This window comes from Lingula anatina, chromosome 7, assembly GCF_051362555.1.
Source record: "Lingula anatina isolate TDL-2025a chromosome 7, LinAna3.0, whole genome shotgun sequence".
Taxonomy (NCBI): Eukaryota; Metazoa; Brachiopoda; class Lingulata; order Lingulida; family Lingulidae; genus Lingula; species Lingula anatina.
The window spans coordinates 13,275,950-13,294,579 of record NC_141773.1 but is presented as its reverse complement, the minus strand read 5'-3'; the positions used below and the strand labels follow the sequence as shown (position 1 = coordinate 13,294,579).

The 18,630-nt window shown below is 34.0% G+C and overlaps 1 protein-coding gene across 6 annotated transcripts in view; it reads left to right on the top strand.

Annotated features, from left to right (window-relative positions):
- LOC106165881 (macrophage mannose receptor 1) overlaps positions 1-18,630 on the top strand; it is a 39,541-nt gene that overhangs the window by 18,488 nt on the left and 2,423 nt on the right. Inside the window, exons 17-46 of one of the 6 annotated variants that reach the window (XM_087018388.1) lie at positions 719-838; positions 1,409-1,441; positions 2,709-2,825; positions 3,272-3,325; positions 3,693-3,878; positions 4,235-4,395; positions 4,759-4,884; positions 5,013-5,131; positions 5,712-5,854; positions 6,385-6,593; positions 7,013-7,152; positions 7,690-7,743; positions 8,296-8,354; positions 8,787-8,957; positions 9,452-9,496; positions 9,938-10,107; positions 10,293-10,363; positions 10,751-10,851; positions 11,376-11,510; positions 11,997-12,125; positions 12,554-12,714; positions 13,166-13,195; positions 13,973-14,072; positions 14,563-14,580; positions 15,821-15,951; positions 16,304-16,438; positions 17,035-17,203; positions 17,485-17,745; positions 17,934-18,116; positions 18,405-18,584. In XM_087018388.1, the coding sequence (XP_086874514.1) occupies positions 719-838; positions 1,409-1,441; positions 2,709-2,825; positions 3,272-3,325; positions 3,693-3,878; positions 4,235-4,395; positions 4,759-4,884; positions 5,013-5,131; positions 5,712-5,854; positions 6,385-6,593; positions 7,013-7,152; positions 7,690-7,743; positions 8,296-8,354; positions 8,787-8,957; positions 9,452-9,496; positions 9,938-10,107; positions 10,293-10,363; positions 10,751-10,851; positions 11,376-11,510; positions 11,997-12,125; positions 12,554-12,714; positions 13,166-13,195; positions 13,973-14,072; positions 14,563-14,580; positions 15,821-15,951; positions 16,304-16,438; positions 17,035-17,203; positions 17,485-17,745; positions 17,934-18,116; positions 18,405-18,584 (3,711 nt within the window). The remainder of the gene's footprint in view (positions 1-718; positions 839-1,408; positions 1,442-2,708; positions 2,826-3,271; positions 3,326-3,692; positions 3,879-4,234; positions 4,396-4,758; positions 4,885-5,012; positions 5,132-5,711; positions 5,855-6,384; positions 6,594-7,012; positions 7,153-7,689; positions 7,744-8,295; positions 8,355-8,786; positions 8,958-9,451; positions 9,497-9,937; positions 10,108-10,292; positions 10,364-10,750; positions 10,852-11,375; positions 11,511-11,996; positions 12,126-12,553; positions 12,715-13,165; positions 13,196-13,972; positions 14,073-14,562; positions 14,581-15,820; positions 15,952-16,303; positions 16,439-17,034; positions 17,204-17,484; positions 17,746-17,933; positions 18,117-18,404; positions 18,585-18,630) is intronic. The other 5 variants (XM_087018389.1, XM_087018392.1, XM_087018394.1 and 2 more) reach the window with 5 other exon arrangements.

The following is an 18,630-nucleotide window of genomic DNA, read 5'->3' as shown; positions in this document are numbered from 1 at the left end:
TAGGTCCATAGTTACTATTGAACTTGAATAGAAAGTCATATACTGGCAATCTAAATGTGACCTTGAAATTGACCTTTGACCTACTTTTCACCATGAACTGAATTTTGCAAATTTTGCTTCCCTTTTATCTCCAAAACTGGCTGAGATAGGTCCATAGTTACTATTGAAGTTGAATAGAAAGTCCTATACTGGCAATCTAAGTGTGACCTTGAAATTGACCTTTGACCTACTTTTTATCATGAACTGAACTCTGCTAATTTCTTTCTCTTTTAACTTCAAACTTGACAGAGATAGGTCCATAGTTACTCTTGAACTTGAATAGGAAGTCATATACTGGCAATTTACTGTGACCTTGAAATTGACCCTTGACCTACCTTACAAAGAACTTAAATTTGATTGTACCATATATATTTTTTGCAATAGTTTAAAAATTCTTGTTGATTGCATTTTTACAGCTTGTCAAGCACAAAACTGGCGGCTGTGTCCCTTATTTTGTGTATGTGGGGGTCTATACGAATGCGTTTGCTCCAGCTGGTGGTACAATATTTGGAGGCGGTATCGCCTCTCTGATCCTCTAGTTTTTACTATTTTCTTTAATATTTATTTTTAGTGATTGAATCTTACTCCATTTTTAAGAAATTAATATTTTGTATATATTGCAAAGAGAGTATAATAAACCTGTATTATTATTATTATTATATTTTTTTTAAATTTTCAGGCAAAATCTCTGCCATTGCATATCCCATTACATTCTGGTTAGGTGGCAATGATTTGACCTCAGAAGGAGGCTGGCGGTGGACAGATGGCTCGCCTTTTTCCTATCTCAACTGGGATGTAGGTAAGTGCATATAATGTGTGATGTCATTAAATAACATAGATTTTAAAAAAAAAATTGATACTGAAACTAATATGATGTACCTGTACTGTAAAATCTCTCTAAGCTTAAGAATGAAAACACTAGGATTTTTTGTTTTGTTTTTGTTTTTTTATACGAGCAGTAATATAACATGCTGCATTATGTAACCATGTTTGGACATTACTGTACATGTTTTATAGTTCAACTATTACTGGAATGTTCATGTTGGAGAAAATGTCTTTTTTGCATTATTAGCCTGCTTGTATATTTTTCTAAATCATTTAGCATATTTTTACATGAACATTTTTTATTTTATATACTTGACAATTGTATTTCGACATACAGTTGGTAATTCTTCTGAAAGTGAGCGTTGACATAGCATACAATATTTTGTGTGACCATCTGGACAAAAAACAAGCCGTTAAAAAATTCTCAGCAGTGGTAAATAGTTCATGCAAATACGAATTCAGTATCTTATTTAAGAAATGATCAGAGATTCTACATGTAATTCAGTCATTGTAATAGCGTATATATACTTCTTAAATTTAAAAGACAAATTTGGGGTTGTGGATCAAAGGAATTACAGTAAGTATACATATACTGCACCAGTGTATAATATATGGCAGTGAATGTACACATGATATCCCTGTTGCTTTCACAGCTGCCACCCTTGTACATGACTTTATGCCCTAATTATGTATATCCAATTGTGCTAATACACATTTATTTTGATGTCAAGGATATTTCAGTAAGTTCTGGTTGGTATTTATGTGTTTAGAATGCTATAGCAATGTGCTTTTTTTTAAATCTAATGAACTTTTGTAGGGAATGGGGACTTAACACTTAAAAGCATGAACAAATGCTTTTTGTATATTGCAGCTATTAGTGAGCTGTTTTATTAGTTTTTATGTGATGATGGGAGGGATTACACTTTAGCCTTCTTTGTTTGGGGAAAAGTTTAGAAGAGCCTAGAAATGTGTCTTTTACAGCAATACAAATAGCTTTAAGGCATATAGAGTAAATAGTAACCCAAAATTAGATGTTTATAATCCTTTGGCATGTAGTTAACATTCATTACCCGGTTGACGTTTTCCTTTATCTTGTTAAAGCAGAACACAAATTGTGACAGTGCCTATTATTATATTTCTTTTGAGTTCTTTCTTGAAACAAAAACAAGAACCCCTGTTTATCTGCTTAACATGCTCTTCCCTTGATACCTATGAAGCCAAGCCCCCTCCTCCTTTGAATCCATAAACCTCTGAGAGCCTGTGCTTGTTAACTCTATTTACGCTAAGTTGCACTCCCAATATGAAATATTTGCAACTGCACTAACACCCATACCCATACCCCACTCCACTTATAAAGTGTATTTTTCAGGAAAGATGACACTCGCAACTTACACTGCAGCTTCTCAACTCATATTTCATTTTGAACTATATGTAAAATGACATTCCTTCCCTTGTATCCTTAAACTTTACATGTCTTTTAAATGTCTGTTATTTATGGTACATGTTTTTACTGGTAACAATGCTCAAATATATGCATGCTAGGCAAATGTATTGTTTTTTCAGTTTAAATGTCAGGTCAATAATTCAGATAAATAAACTTTTCAATTTAATGAAATACAGTTATTATCTATCATTATTTAAATTTTATCACATAATAATTCATCAAAGGTGAATTTTCTGATTCAAAAGTGATTCGAAGAAAACTTAAATTTGTATTTATAATTAGGGTTTTGTCTATTCAGTGTTAAATCAGTTTATTTAAACAAGTATGCAGTAGACATTTTGCATTTGGTTGCCATTTTGAAAATGATAAAAATTTGTCATTCTACCATGACATTGTTTAGGTGAGCCAAACAACAGATGGTCAGAAGATTGTATGCAGATTACTAGTGAATTTGGTCCTGGATTGTGGAATGATATTACCTGTGATATAAGAATTGGATATATCTGTAAGAAAAAAGGTAAGTTTTTCATAATAAAATGTATGTTTAGTTGCAGCACAAAATAGTTGGATTGTATAGTAAAATTAAAGTAATACAGTTCTTAATTGTATTATATAAAAAATTAAACAACATTATTTTAAAATTATCATCTTGGTTTTTTCTCCCCTTTTACTCTATTTTGAAACCATTCTGTTCTATAATTGTTAGATGTGATTATTATATATATATAATAGGAGAAAAGAATGCCTTTTGAATAGTTGCCATTTTAAATTTGTCTGCCTTTTTGGTCTGTCAACATTTGTTACGACCAAATGCTATAGGATCTATTGTTAGACATTTATGGCCCTTTCTTCTTTGACATGTCAATTAAAGCTTTACACAGAAAGAAAAGTTGGACTGAAATCAGTCATTTGTTAAAAAAATTAAATGTTAATATTTTATAAGTTTTATTTTTTTTTTTGTAGGTCTTGTTTCCACCACTGTGGCCAGAACTCCTTCTACCACTCCTTTACCAGCTGGTATTTATTTATTTATTTATTTATTTATTTATTTATTTATTTATTTATTTATTTATTTATTAATAATACTTAGTACTGTTTATCACAATGTAAGAATTTTCAGAGTGAATTTTTTAGTGCTTTGGTAGTAACTGAAATGGAAACACTTTGAAGTTTTTTGTTTCAATACAAATTATTTTATTTTATTTAACAATATATTTTATTAAGTTTGCTTGTATTTAAAGATATGTCATAACTTATTGAAAAAATACTGTTTCTTTTGTCTGTTTATTAAAAGTACTTTTAGCGAATTGACTGCTTCCAATTCAGTGTAAAAACCACATTTAATATACAACACAACTTTAATCTTTGTGTTGCTATTTAATAGGCAAAGGATACGGCTGTTGGCCTGGCTGGAAGAAATTTGGCGATGGCTGCTTTCTGCTGGTATCTGAAGAAACTACTTGGATGGATGCCAGGACCCAGTGCCGTTTGAAAGGTGGAGACTTGGCCTCTGTTATGAATGAGAGAGACCAGGCCTTCTTGACCACTCAGTCAAAGGCTAATGCAAGCTGTAAGAATATATTGTTATACATTTTATTTGTCTTCTTTGGTGTATGTTTTGATCATTAAATTCATTCATAATTTTTTTCAAGTGATAAGAACCTAAAAGAAATGTTTTTTTTTTCTTTTCATATTTTCATATTTAGTTGATATATTTAAGAATTGATATTAATTTTAAATGTATTTAGTTACAATATACAGCACAGAGTGACTTTTTTTGATATCTTTTTGTCAATTTTTTGTGTAATACAAACTGAATAACTTAAAAAGATTATAATACTAACTTCAAATTCATAATTGAAAAAGATATCCCTGTGTCTGCTGTTGAAGTCAAATTACGAGAAAAATATCTTAACCTGGTTCCAGTGACCAATCGCATCTATTGGCTGGGTCTGAATGACCTCAAGAGACCAATGACCTTTGAGTGGACAGATGGAAGAGAAGTGACCTACACTAACTGGAACAAAGGGGAACCAAATAACAATGTGGGTGTCAACGAGGATTGTGTTACTATGAATGCAGACTTGGTAGGTGCAAATTTGACACAGTGCATGTTCTCTCTCTCTCTCTCTCTCTCTCTCTCTCTCTCTCTCTCTCTCTCTCTCTCTCTCTCTCTCTCTCTCCTTGCCTGTCTGTCTGTCTGATTGTCTGTCTCCATGTTGCTCCTTTTATCCATCCATTTGTCTGCCTCTACCATTTCTGTCTCTTTTTTCTTCTCCGATTCTGATTTTTGTCTGTCTATCAGTTTTTTATGCTTGTCACATAGTAAATCTGTTTATAGGTAATTTTTGTATGTTTTTTGGTTCATCATGTATGTTTTCAGTCACTATATGAATTATACAATACTGCATCAATTATAAGTACATTAAATTTTTATTCATTCTTTATAGAAAGGAGAGTGGAATGATGATTCTTGTGACAGTACCCACATGTACATCTGTCAAACATCGCTAAAGGTTGTGCCAGTGTCCAGTTCAGTCACCATGTTACCACTGTATCCTACTGGATGTCCCAGTGTAAGTCAATTGATTATTTATTCAGAATTATTATTATTATTATTTTTACCATAACAAAATCCAGGCAGTTGGAGTCAACTCATGATGGTTTTGTAAACATACTAACATATTTAACAATGGTTTTTCAGGGCACCACTGCAGCATTGGGCTCCTCTTGCTACAGTTTTGTTAGTATGGGGGCCACATGGGCAGATGCAGAGAGGTACTGTCAGAGAGGAGGAGGACATCTGGCAGCTTTGAAAAATTTGTAAGATTCCACATACTCATACTGTTATTTTTGAATTTAGTAGTATTTTCCCTTTTTATTTTGACTAGGTTGCAAGTGCGAATAATCAAAGTGAATAATTTAAGTTATTTTTTATAAATCAATTAACTTTTAAGATACAGACACTTTATCTGCAGCATAAGAAGGAGGTTAAACTCCTAATTCATGCTGAGTAGATTGTAATCCTGAGATTTTGTCTCTTTTACTATACACAATATCATGTTGACTTTTCCATGGTGCCAAATGTTCCCATATATAATATGGCCCAGATGCTGATCGAGCTATTGAATGCCCTTATTTTAGTGTGCATCAGAGGGCATATGATATGTAGCTGCACTTATTAATAAGATTGTACTTTTTGAATGTCTTCACATATGAAAAAGATATAATTGCAAGATTTGCCTACTAGTACCCACTTAATGTTTTTGAAGTTTTGGAATTCAACCCCTTGATAAGGTTGATAACCCCTTGAACATTGCAGTTTTCATCATTTTCCGTTCTCATTTCTGTTCTGTGAATTGAAATTTTTATTCTTGTAATATGAATTTTTATATTATTCTAGCTTAGTTCAAGCATACTTCCTCACCAAGTTAAAACAACAACCCAGTGACAGTTACTGGATTGGACTTAGTAACCCAACAGGTATCTACAGGTGGAGTGAGAACTCCAGTGCATGGTATACCAATTGGGACAGCAGTCATTCAGGTAAGCTACAAACTAGGATAACAGTCATTCAGGTAAGCTACAAACTGGGATAGCAGTCAGGTAGGCTACAAATTGAGATTGGGATAACAGTCATTCAGATAGGCTACAAACTGGCATATAGTAGTCATTCAGATAGGCTTCAAACTGGGACAGCAGTAAGCCAGGTTGCAATCTTGAACATTAGTTATTGATAGGTTGGCTACAGACTGTAAAGAAAAGTGTTCGGTTTTGCAAAAAAAAAAAATTAATAAAAGAAAAAAAAATAAATAAATAAAATGGGATAACAAAATTCATTTTTACCTCTTTTTCTGTGATATGTATTGTATATGAAAAACTGAGCAAATTTGTGTTCTGAAAAAAGTGAAGATTTCGATGAGAATAGTGATTTTCTAAATTTCTTATGAAATGTCTCTGTTTTTTGTGCGATTCCTTTGTGAATTTGAAATTGGAAAGAAAAAATATTTTGGAATTTATATTTATTATCATCTAATCAGAAAAGTAAATTTTTCATTAATGACACTCGTACATAGGAAATGGAGTCAACAGATGCGTCACAATAGACAAACCAAGTGCCAAGTGGAAGGACAGAGATTGCGGCACCTCTAGAACTTTCATCTGTGAATATAAGAGGAACTACACCATTGGTGGTGGAACAACTCCAGCACCTACTACCACCACAACACCAGTCCCTGTGACTTGCCCAGCTGATTGGGTTGAAAGAAATGGATATTGTTATAAGGTATTGGAAGTGGTTTATGGTCATTTTTTTGTCATCATAGTGTATTTATTTTCAACATGCTCCGTCCCCTATTTTGCCAGTTGTTAGAGAAGGTGTGGTTTGAGTTACGTATATTAATGTTTGTTGAAAAATCTAATGAAAGATTTGATGTTTCATTTAATGCTCTCATGAAAGGTTCTAATTTTTTTTCACCTGACATAACTGGCAAGCTGTTGCACATTGGGCAAAAACGGTATTATAATGACATGTGCTGTCAAAATTTGCCTCATTGTTGTGCCATTTTATGTGGAGAAGTATATGGAGGTCTTTTTTTACTTCCAAGGCACAAAACCAAAATGCATCCAGATTTTTAAAACCTAAAATAGAAAATTTGCCAACACCATTAAACGTGGCACTTTATTAATTGCTGAATTTTTCAGGCTGTTTATAACAGAAATGCAAAAGACTTAAAAACTTGGCTAGAGGCGCGTGCAGATTGTAGATCATATGGCGGAGACCTGCTGAGTATACACAGTCAGGATGAGGAGACATTTGTGAAGTCATCTCGGACATTTCCTGGGTAAGTTCTAGTACTGTACATGTACATGTATTCATTAAAATGAATGAATGAATGAATGAATGACATGTACCTGTGTACCAAGCAGGTACGCGATCTTTTAAGGCTTACAAGATGAACTGGATATACAGTAATACAATTATAGTAGCTAGCAGAAGAAAAAATAAACTGCTGTTTCGATCACTACACGAACTGATGCTGGGTGGCTTACATGGGCATGATCAGGGGGAATTTTAAAAGTTAAAGTAATCAAAAAGATTTAAAACATGTCTTTTAGTGTGTAAAATTGCCAACATATACTTTTAATATATGCCCCTTCTTGGATAACAGATAATAAATTTTGCTGGGCCACTGAACATTTATTTTTATCCATGTAAATGTTGAAATCCCCTGCAATTACCTAATGAAAAATGATAATATATAATGTTATAATATAATTGGGTCACAGATGTGACCTGCACCACAAAGATATAAATTAAAAATGAAACATTGACTTGGCAGTCGGGGTATATATATATATTTCTGTGATATGTATTTCAGTCCACGGGATATGAGGAACCACCGGTTCCACTTTTTCCATCCAATCAGTTTCAGGTATTGAAAATGCATGTACTGCATGCTCATTTGCATGCCTCACTGCATGAGCCAATACTTGTACACATGGATTGAGAATGTGCATAAATACAAAATCTTTTAACTATGTGGCTCATATAGCCCTTGAGATGGAGTGATCACCACCATTCAGGGGCTGAGGAGCTTAATCTCTGGCTTAATCATACCAAATACCACAACTCTATTATTATCAGTTCTATGACTGCTTATTGTTTCCAGGTAGTTTGGGCATGCTGTCTAACTTGTAGACTAATGGTGCATGGAAGTCCAACATGATACAATGACATGGAATTTTTGCATTTTATATATTCATTGATGTTCCATTTTAATTTTAATTAAAATAACATTTCCCATAGTTGATGTTCTATTAGTAACCTTTCCCAAAGTAATCCTTAAGAACTATAAGACCCCTAAAATAAAAGCACTTGATGTCTATAGTTCCTTCAGAAATGTACAAGAAGACATATATGGCATTCTAAATAACTGTCCAGTTATTTAGTTAAATATAGTAAATGAACTTGGACTTTCTTTCAGGTATTTTTACATGTATGGAAACTTTTGGATAGGATTGAACAACAGAGATACTTCAACAGGTTAGTGAACTGAAACAGTATGGATTTGACACTTTTAGTCTACTAACCCATTTTGTTTCACAAAAATTCTTAAGTCAGTTTTGGAGGTTAGGTCATAATTCAATGAGATTTAGTCCACTAGGGTAGATTTCACAAAATGTCTGTCATCAGAAAACTAAATTATATTATACTAGGGAGCTTAAATTTATTTGTTAAAAATGAAGGTTGAGTTCACAAATCAGCTGGAAAAAATATTTTATGTATTTAATTGGGAACAAATAAATAATGTATTTAATTGATTTTTTTTGCATGTATTAAGCCAACATATATTTCCTGTTTGAGGTCTGTATATTTGTCAGCTTTGCTGTCTTATGAAATCATTGACCAAAAAGAGAAGAAAAATAAGATAAAATATGATATTGAAGATAGGATAATATAAAATTTTCTGCCCAGGTCATGTGTGGAGCGATGGCACAGGCGTTGACTATACAAACTGGGCCACTGGGGAACCCAACAACCACAACGGGCAGGAAAACTGTGTAGAGCTGACCGTGGGGAGGACAGAAAAGTGGAAAGATTCTAACTGTAACCTGGCACGAAACTACTTCTGCAAGATGAGGAAAGGTGAGAGTTTATCTTATTGTTGAACGAAAAAGAATAAAATTAAGTTGAAGTCTTTATCTTTTAAATACATGGTAGAAGGTATAGTATTATTATGATAATTAAGATAAGAATTTAATATACAAATTAAAAATTCACAAATACTGGAAATTGGATTGCTATTCAGGTAAAATGTAAAAAGTTTCAAGGCAACAGTATGCTTACTAAAATTTTATTTTATGCTGGTAAAATGAGAAACAGCAGACGGATAAAAACTGTTCAGAAACCTTTTTGGATCCTTTCCAAATTTAAAGTCTGCAGTTCTTCCGTAGGAAATTAAAAAGACCATATGCAGGGTGGGTGTAGTCAAACATATTTTTTCCTGTTCTAAATTTGCTGGTTTTTGTATCTTCAGAATGAATATTAAAAGGTGAATGGTGTTTTGGAATGGTGCTGTTTGCCCTGATCTTGTTTAATTTAGGATTGAATATAAAATTAAAACTATTTTTAACTTCCAGGCACGCGACCGCCAGTCACTCCCACCACTCCCATACCAGTGACACGTAAGTTAAATGTATTTTGTATGACATGTTGTTTGACCTCATATTCTTATTTTTATTCTTATCTTTTTACATTCATATATAACAATTTTATTTTGTACTTGTAATTCATTTATGCAGGAATATACTGGTTTTGAAAATGATGAACCATCAGCTACTGGGGCAAGAGTCCTAAACCTGAAAAATAAATAGATAAATAAATAAATAAATAAATATATAAATAAATAAATACACTCTAGGGCAAGTTCTGAAATGAGGTGCAACTCACCTAGTGGATAGAGAAATAACTTGAGGTCAAGAATCCTGCATCAAGTCATGTCACAATCAAAATGGAGAATGGATGACCATATCCAAAGCCAACATTATCTTCTTCATGACAAAAGCTAAGTGGTAGTAGAGCTCAATGTATTTGTCATTAATTGCTTTGATCCCTCATCTTTCCAGCTACTGACTGTGGTGACAGTGCTTGGCTGGGCTATGGAGACAACTGCTTCTATGTTTCACCTAGTAGTGTTAAAAAGAATTGGTATGATGCACGTGATTGGTGCAGGCAAAGTGGCGGAGATTTGGCCAGCATTCACGGACGCACAGAAAATGGGTTTATTACTTCACAGGTAACCTTAAGAGTTGAATATAAGGCATCCTTAAGCCAGCTTTCCAAATAGTAAATAAATAATTCAAATATCTTGATCATATCTGAGAGACTTTCATCTAAAAATAAAGAATAAAGAAAGAAACAGGATGATAATTTGCATACTAAGCCATATTGTACAAACTGTGGTTGTTCCTGAATTTACAGATGAGCAAGATGTATACGCGTAACACGGCTTTGTGGATTGGACTGAATGAGCTAAACCTCATTAGTTATACGTAAGTACAGAATTTATTTCAAACATTGAATAAACAAAAATTTTAGATGCCAGTAAGATGGAATATATTTACCGAATCACTTCGTCATTTCATCATATACTCTAAGACTTAAACATCTGATGATGAAATTTCTTATTAAAATTAGATGATGACTTAAAAGTTTTTTACTTTAAGTGATATAAATCAATTTGAATAAATAATTGATTATGATTAATATTTTTATTTATGTTTGTTTCTCAGTCTTTTATATGATTAATTATAATTTTAATTTTCTGCTCATTCATTTATTTATTCATTCATTCATTCATTGATGATTCATTGTCTAGTTATGGCTTCATGATCTTCATTATCATCAATATCCATAACTTTTGATTTTGTACTCTCCAGTTGGTCAGACGGCACTCCAGCAGACTATGACAACTGGAACAAGAATGAGCCCAATGACTGGAATGGAGGGCAGAGATGTGTGGACATATACACAGGGTCAGGTAGGGAAATTGATTGATTGATTGATTGATTTATTATGTGTGTGTTGTGTGAGACACAATGCTTTTATTTATGTTAGTTAATGACCATCTTGTCTTATGTTCCATTTTTGATTAATGAAAAGCTCCAGTTAGTAGTGATCGATAAAATGAAGGTTACCTCAAACCAAAGTCACTTCAAACCTGTATATGCCCTTTTAATGTCTGTCAATGTATTTTTTTTTTCAAGTGCATAGGGATTGGTATTCTAAATACATAGGGATTGGTTTTTGATTTCGAGTTTCAGATGTGAAAAATCTATTCACTTTAATTGTCTATGTTTCGGTTGAAATACTATGATAAACTGAAATTAAAATTTCTCTGATTTACTGAAGTACTATAGATCCTTTGTAAGATAACAAATCTCAGGCACTTTTTAAATTCCACCTCGCATGAAATATTACTTGCAATAACCTTGTTGTCAGCATTGGGTCAAAATTTAATATGAATACACAAAATTATCTCTGGTTTTAATATTTTAACTTTAGGCACGTGGAATGATGACAATTGTGGAGACAAAAATGGGTTCATATGTAAAAGACACAAGGACAGCAGAACACCTGTGACCACCCAGCCCACCCCTGCCCTGCCAGGAAACTGCCCTAGAGGCTACTATGCCATAGGTAAGAAGAACGCTGCCCTTCTGTGTGTGTGTGTGTGTGTGTGTGTGTGTGTGCGTGCGTGCGTGCATGCGTGCGTGCGTGCGTGTGTGTGTGTATATTTAATAACTGTGATTGATACAATGTCATCTGAGCAATACGTGCCAGAAGTTCGAGACTGGCAGTGAGCGTTGTTCAATGCATGTTACGCAAGAGAGTGGCAGTGTATAATTTGACATACAAACTAAGAGAATGTACTCACCTTTCACAAAAAAAAAAAAAAAAAAAAAAACTCTATAGCCAAATAAAGTCCATGTTGCCGCGGTCAGAAAACATCTTTAGGTATGTATTTTGTGATGTGGCCATTTAATCAAAATATTAAGTTGCTTATTTTCCATTTGGCAAAAACTTACCTTTTCCATGGTGACTATATTAAATCTGTCTCTTGACAACATGCTATTATTGCTATTTTGGCAATAAATACTATATTTATGTTGTGCATGCATCTAGGCAACAAGTGTTATGGTTTCTATGGAGATTCAGTCCTCCAGTTGAAGAATTGGACCATGGCCAGGGATTACTGTGCTGCTTTGGGGAAATCCTTTTCTCTAGCTACCATTACTAATGAGCTGGAACAAAGTAAGTTACCTTGAAGAAAATAATTAAATTTTTGACGTTAGTTATGGTATGTTGTATTAAGCTTCCTAAACTTTTGTGAAGAGTATGGAAGAAAAATTATGACTCAAACTTGACTGAAAAGTATTTGTAATGTTTGATAAAACTGTATTATTGATTTTCATAATAGAAATGGTACTCATAATAATGATAATTTTTTGAAAGAAATGTGAATATTTCACAGTTGCATTATTTAAAAATAAAGCGAGGACCAAAAAGATTTCAAACAGCCTTTTCTCTTCATTTGTGGGGGCACTGAAAGAAAATTAAAAACAGATAAAAATGTCAGTGAGCATGACAAATTCACAGCACTTTGATGTTTTGTCTTCAACAACCCACCCGAAAATTTCATTTTTTTTAAAATTTGAAACACTAATTTTGAATACTTTCAGGCTTTGTAACAATTATGCTGAAGGATAAAACCTACGAGATGTGGATCGGTCTTAACGATAAAACACGAGAGGGCACATACCACTGGGTGGACAACCAACCCTTTAGCTACACCAACTGGGACAGAGGAGAACCCCACAGTAATGCTGGCAGCTATGGAGATGTATGTAGTTTTTTATGTACAGTTTGATTTCATTACTAGTAAATATTGTATTTTGTTTATGACCCCCCTCCTCTTCTAAATCCACCACTGGCCTGAAGCATATTACATATCTGCATTTGTTCGTTTGTCTGTGTGCTTCTGCATGAGTGTACGTGCATGTTTTCATGCCTGTGTACATGGGTGACAGTTTTCAGGATTATACCTGTGATTTCAGAATTTTCAGTCTTCATTTTGATCATTTTTTTTTTTTTCATATAGTCGAAATGCGATAAGAAATTGCAAGCTGTTTTCAGGATGTTCATTTTTTTTACAACTTTCTACCATGTGTGTATACAGGAGATTTTAATATATATAGATAGAGGTGCGTAAGCTGTCATTTTAGCAAAGGCAATGGAAAACTAATACTTGTGTATGTGTTAGGGATGATAATGCTTCCTATTTTTTCAACCAGGATGACAGCTTTAGTGCAGCTGCCACAAAAGTAGGTAACATGTAATCCCTAGTGTGTGACTGGGGAACAGTTGTATCCATAGGCAATTATAGATATTTTGTAGAAAAATGATTATTTCTGTTCTGAAAATAGTTATCATTAATGCAAAAATTTTTGTTGGATCTTAGACAGTTTAAAGTTACAATTATATGCCTGCCTGCAAATGCTCGGTGCTGTGCCAGAAATAATTGCAGTGGAGTGCTTTAAATTTGAAGTTATATTGGTGATGGTAGATCAGTAGATCTAACCTTTTTAATCTGATGATGGTTGAGGGTTCAAATGCTGATAGATTTTTAGTGGTGTAACAGTTAAGAAAATGTGGCGTTGCTAACTGTTGTCATTGCAGCAAAAAAAAAGTTGATAATGGTTATGGGACTTTTATTTAAAACTGGTGGTGGTTTTACATAATTGATGTCTTTGGCTTTGTATTTGTTCATAAGCAGTTTCTTTTCTCTTTAAAATGTTTCAGTGTGTTTTGGTTACTTATATAATTCAAGATAGCTATCTCATAAAGGAACTTTTAAAATCAGTTTATGATGTAGATTCCACATCCTTTCATTGTCATGCAAATGTTTTCTTATTAAATTCATTTTTGAAAAAAAAACATCCTCTGTGCCCACAGAGGTATGTTATTAATGTTCACCCCATATTACAAGGTATATTGATACATTTTTGATAGATTGATACATTTTTTGATAAATATTGATACTTTTTTGATAGATATTGATACATAGTGATACATTTTTGATACAAATTGATACATTTCAGGAGGATTGTGTTTTGATGAAGACAAGCACAAGAACTGCAGGGAAATGGCAGTCCCGTTCCTGCTCTTTTGAGACAGGTTTTGTGTGCCAAACTTGGAAAGGTAGGACTGACTGTATAGACAGAGTCATCCAAGACATTATAATGATATTTATTTTATAAGAATTATTCTTTGAAAAAAAGTACAGTTAACAAACGAACAGGTTAACCAACATACTTGTCATTTTCTATGTCAATGTCTTTTTCTAAATCCCCAAAGGGACTTCGAAGTAAAAAAGATCATGTCAGGCGTAGAAGTTGTCACAAAACAGATTTGAGAGATGTAGTAGGTTCTCACTCACATTTCTTCCTTAAATTTTACAGCCAATTACAATGATTATAACCCATACTTTTTGTAACTGTAACAATTTCTATTTTTTCATTGAATAATAATAATCACAAAATGTTTAAGTTTTAAATAATTATGTATTTTGAAAGTTATTAAAATTCATAGCAAAGTTAGTCACAGGGATTTTTTCAGTGTCATTCAAATGTTGCGTGAATCTGATGGCTAAGTACAATTTTAACTGACAGTATATTGTTTTGTATAACAGGATTCACAGTGCAACCAAGTAGGTATCATCTATGGGTGGTGTCATATGCTGCTGATATCTATCATATCTATCTGTCTGTTATATTTATCATCTCATTCTGTGTGCTAGAGGTTAAAAGCTGATGGATAACAGCTGCACTAACTTCAGTTGCATAAGGTGGAGGGTATTTTTTAGACTAGAGCTGAATCATTTTTTTCTGTAGATACTAAGTGGTATGAGGGATAGAATTAGAACTAAAAACTTGATGTACCATGTTAGTTTTCTTGCCTATTGTGTGTCAGGCTTAAATTCTTTTTTAAACATCCAGTAAAGGGCTATCGATTTGTGTATTATGTGGAAATTGCCTTTTATTTTTCAGTCTTTTTCACTCTTATTGCAATTGTATGGTTGTCTTTTTTTATCTGGCTTTCAATCATCTGTCTGGTGTCAGGAACACTAATCATCTTGGTGTAGCTTGGTTTAGCTTGTTTTCTTAAATAGCAACTATATAATCTCAGCTTGTAATTAGTTGTTTTTGTTGGACATGCAGCATGTTGAATATATTCTATAGACTATTGCTATGTGTTGCTGCCTTAAATGTTAATGTGCATACTTCATATAACCATGCAAGCGTATCAGTTTTAGGCCTTTTGACATCAGGCAAAATTACTTCATCTTTCCATCTGTATTATTTGGTATTTTTTGAGAGGTTGATAGCTTAATTAATATAATAGCCCAGCTATTAAGCAATAGAGTCAATGGCGCAATGGACATGGCCAGTTAATTTGGTTCGGACTTCAGAGCGGAACCGAACATGTCATGTGAAAGAAGGTGAAGTCTCCCAAATAATTACTCTGTAGAACCTCTCAAAACATATATACAGATGGAACACTTACTAAAAGATATAATACTCAATTTGCAAAGACCTTGTGTCACTGTATGTTACAGCATATGTACTTGTAGTTTTGCTTTTGACTTTTTTGCCAAATGCACTGCTTTGATAGAACTTATTTCATAAGAATGAAATCTGAAAACTTATTTATGCAAACAAGAATGGTTACATTATTTTGTTAATTTGCCATAAAAAATGATATCTGTAATATAGCTGAAATATAAAAGGAGTAGAACATTTTGATCTCATGAATTATCCTTTGTTCTTATTCCGTATTTTACTAAAATATATAAAACATTAACAGTACATTTATCATATTTATTATATAGATATCTGTAGAACTTAATAGCAGTCTTAATTTACACAATGTGCCCTTGCACCCTCCAGATCTCTCTATTGGCACCACGTGGCGCCCCAACACTTCCCCCAGCACCCTCTGTGATGGAAAACCAGGTTACACCAGGTACCTGGACGCCTGTTATAAAGTGGACACCTTGACCACCAGAACTTGGGACCAGGTACATACGATTCAGTTTTTACCTTGTGTAAACACACAAAATATTACTTTCATTATAATTGTTGTATTATATTATGTAATTACTGTAACGATGGTTCCTATAGCAAATGATACCTATAATGCGTTAGTTGTCAAGGCAGATCTTTATGTATTACTATGAGCATATGAATAAAGAGCCTCCAACCCAATATTGTGATGTTATTTTGCATTACCTACACCTTAATTCACCTATGGTGTTGTCATGATTTTCTTTTTAATAATTTGTCTGTGAAACTAGAACTAATGTGGAAAGTTAATCCCCTTAGAGATGGAACTAGATCTAAATTTTTTTTGCTTTTCTAATTCTCGTACAGGCTGTGCAGTATTGTAGAAATGATGGGGCGACGGCTGCTGTGGTAACCAACAACTTTGAACAGGCGTACCTGAATTTGCTGGCCAATGACCTAGGCTCCCCTGTGTGGCTAGGACTTTATTATGATACTACTTATGTAAGTATAATCCATTTTTATTTTAAGGATCATGATGATAATGATACCAAGCAAGAAATATCCCCCTGTCCTGTATGATTGATTCAGAAAATATATGAGAATTGTTTTGATAGCCTTCATGTATGTGCTAAAAACTATATTATAGAGAAAAGACAGAAAACTCTTGTCCTAGATATTACTTGAGATTTTAGAATTGAATTTATTAATGTCACTTAGACCCCATTCCCATAGATTTTAGATTGATTTATCCCTGTGGGGAGTCTCACTAGATTACTGTCAGCTTAGCCGGCTTAATTAAGCGTCTGTCCCACCTACTGAAAGCTGTAAGGGGGTAATTAACTATGGTGCGCGCTCGGCTGACTGCAATTTTGCATGAACCCCCAGGGAGTTAGGTCGATCTAAATCTTAATCTCTGGATCGATCTAAATCTCTGGGAATGCACCCTTAATCTTAAATTTTAAAATGCCATTTTTGAAGTTATGCGCCCTGCTCTTACTGATTCAGAATTAATTAATCTTTCCATAATTCATTTGATATATATTGATCTATGGATCAAGCTAAAATACATTCAATTTTTTGTTTAATTTTTTCTTTAGAAAATCTTCCAGTGGAAGGACTCCCCCTGGTCACTGGTATTTGTCAACTGGGCCAGTAATGTCCAGTTAGATGACCCAGGCCGACGCTGCGTGTCCATGAACAGCACTGGACAGTGGGTGACCACAGACTGTAATGCTAAACTGATCACTTTGTGCAAGTACACTACAGGTATGTGTGTGTGGGTGTGTGTGTGTTTGTGCATATGTGGATGCCTGCATGAGTTTGTGTGTATTTGTGCGTTCAAGTATATGTATGCATGTGTGTGAATATGTGTGTGTGTGAGAGAGAGAGAGTCCATATATAGTGACCATGTGCACTTGGGCTATTACACAAGCTGTGGTCCCTTTGTGCATGTGTATGATTTAAAAAAATTGTATAACAGCTAAAAAATTAAGAATTTTTAAAATATTAAAATGATATTTTTCAGCAATGTGAGATTTTATTTTCAGTGACTCCTAGTCCGACCCCTCCAGAGGAGGCCGGCTACTGCCCAGACGACACGTGGTTCCCCAAGGGGAGATACTGCTACTACATCAAGGGGGTGAACTACCAGAACTGGGCAGAAGCAAGTGTGTTATGCTACAAGAAAGGAGGACAGCTGGCGTCAATAACCAGCCAGGCGGAGACCAACTTTATTCTGGATACAATTAGCACCATGAATCAAGGAATGTCTGCCATGATGTGGATTGGGTTGATAAAGAAGGAGAATTGTGAGTTAATATAATAAGGATGTTAGGGTCTGCAGCAGGGGTGCATGAAGGGGGAGGGGGATTTCCTTCTCTCATCAGAATGTAAAAGTGTGAGAGGCGATGCCTCAGGTGGCTTTTTAAAAACATCTTTGTGTTGAAAAAAAGACACCAATACGTGATAACAGCAGCAGTGATATTTGACATTTCAGCTGGGTTTGGGTGGTACGATGGCACTCCGTTTAACTACCAGAACTGGATGCCAGGACAGCCCTCTAATAGGACGTACCGCGGGGCAGAGGAGTGTGGCGCCATGTCCTCCTCCTCGGGCCAATGGAATGATGTCACCTGTGGTACCAAGCGCAACTTAGGATTCATATGCAAACGACTGAAAAGTAATGAATTTGTAAATCTTGTTAATTATATCCTCCAGAAACTGATTATAATATCAACTTAAAATGTTATAATTAAAGGTACATGTCCAACTTGTTTGCCGATTGCTGTATAATTTTGTTCTCTAGTTAAGTGTTTTTTTTAACATTTTGATACCATTTTGACTATATAGGATACCTTTTATATACATGTATTTTTGAAGTCGTGATATGAATGCTAATAGATCTTTATAATGTAATAACTTTCTTCAAAGGTTTTCTTGTTCAAAACATTGTGTAAACATTTTCCAGTGTCTGCAACAACACCATTTATAGTTCCAAGCTCCACTTCTTCACCTTCAACACCAACAGCGCCATCTACAGTCAGTACTTCAGCATCAGTAACAGCTAAACCAAGGACTACCAAGTCACCAGCCAGACCCAATGGGATCAGCATTAAACCACAAACAGACTCTCAGACACAGGATCAAGGTACTATATATTAGCTGAGATCATGATATTTCACACAAAGTAATTT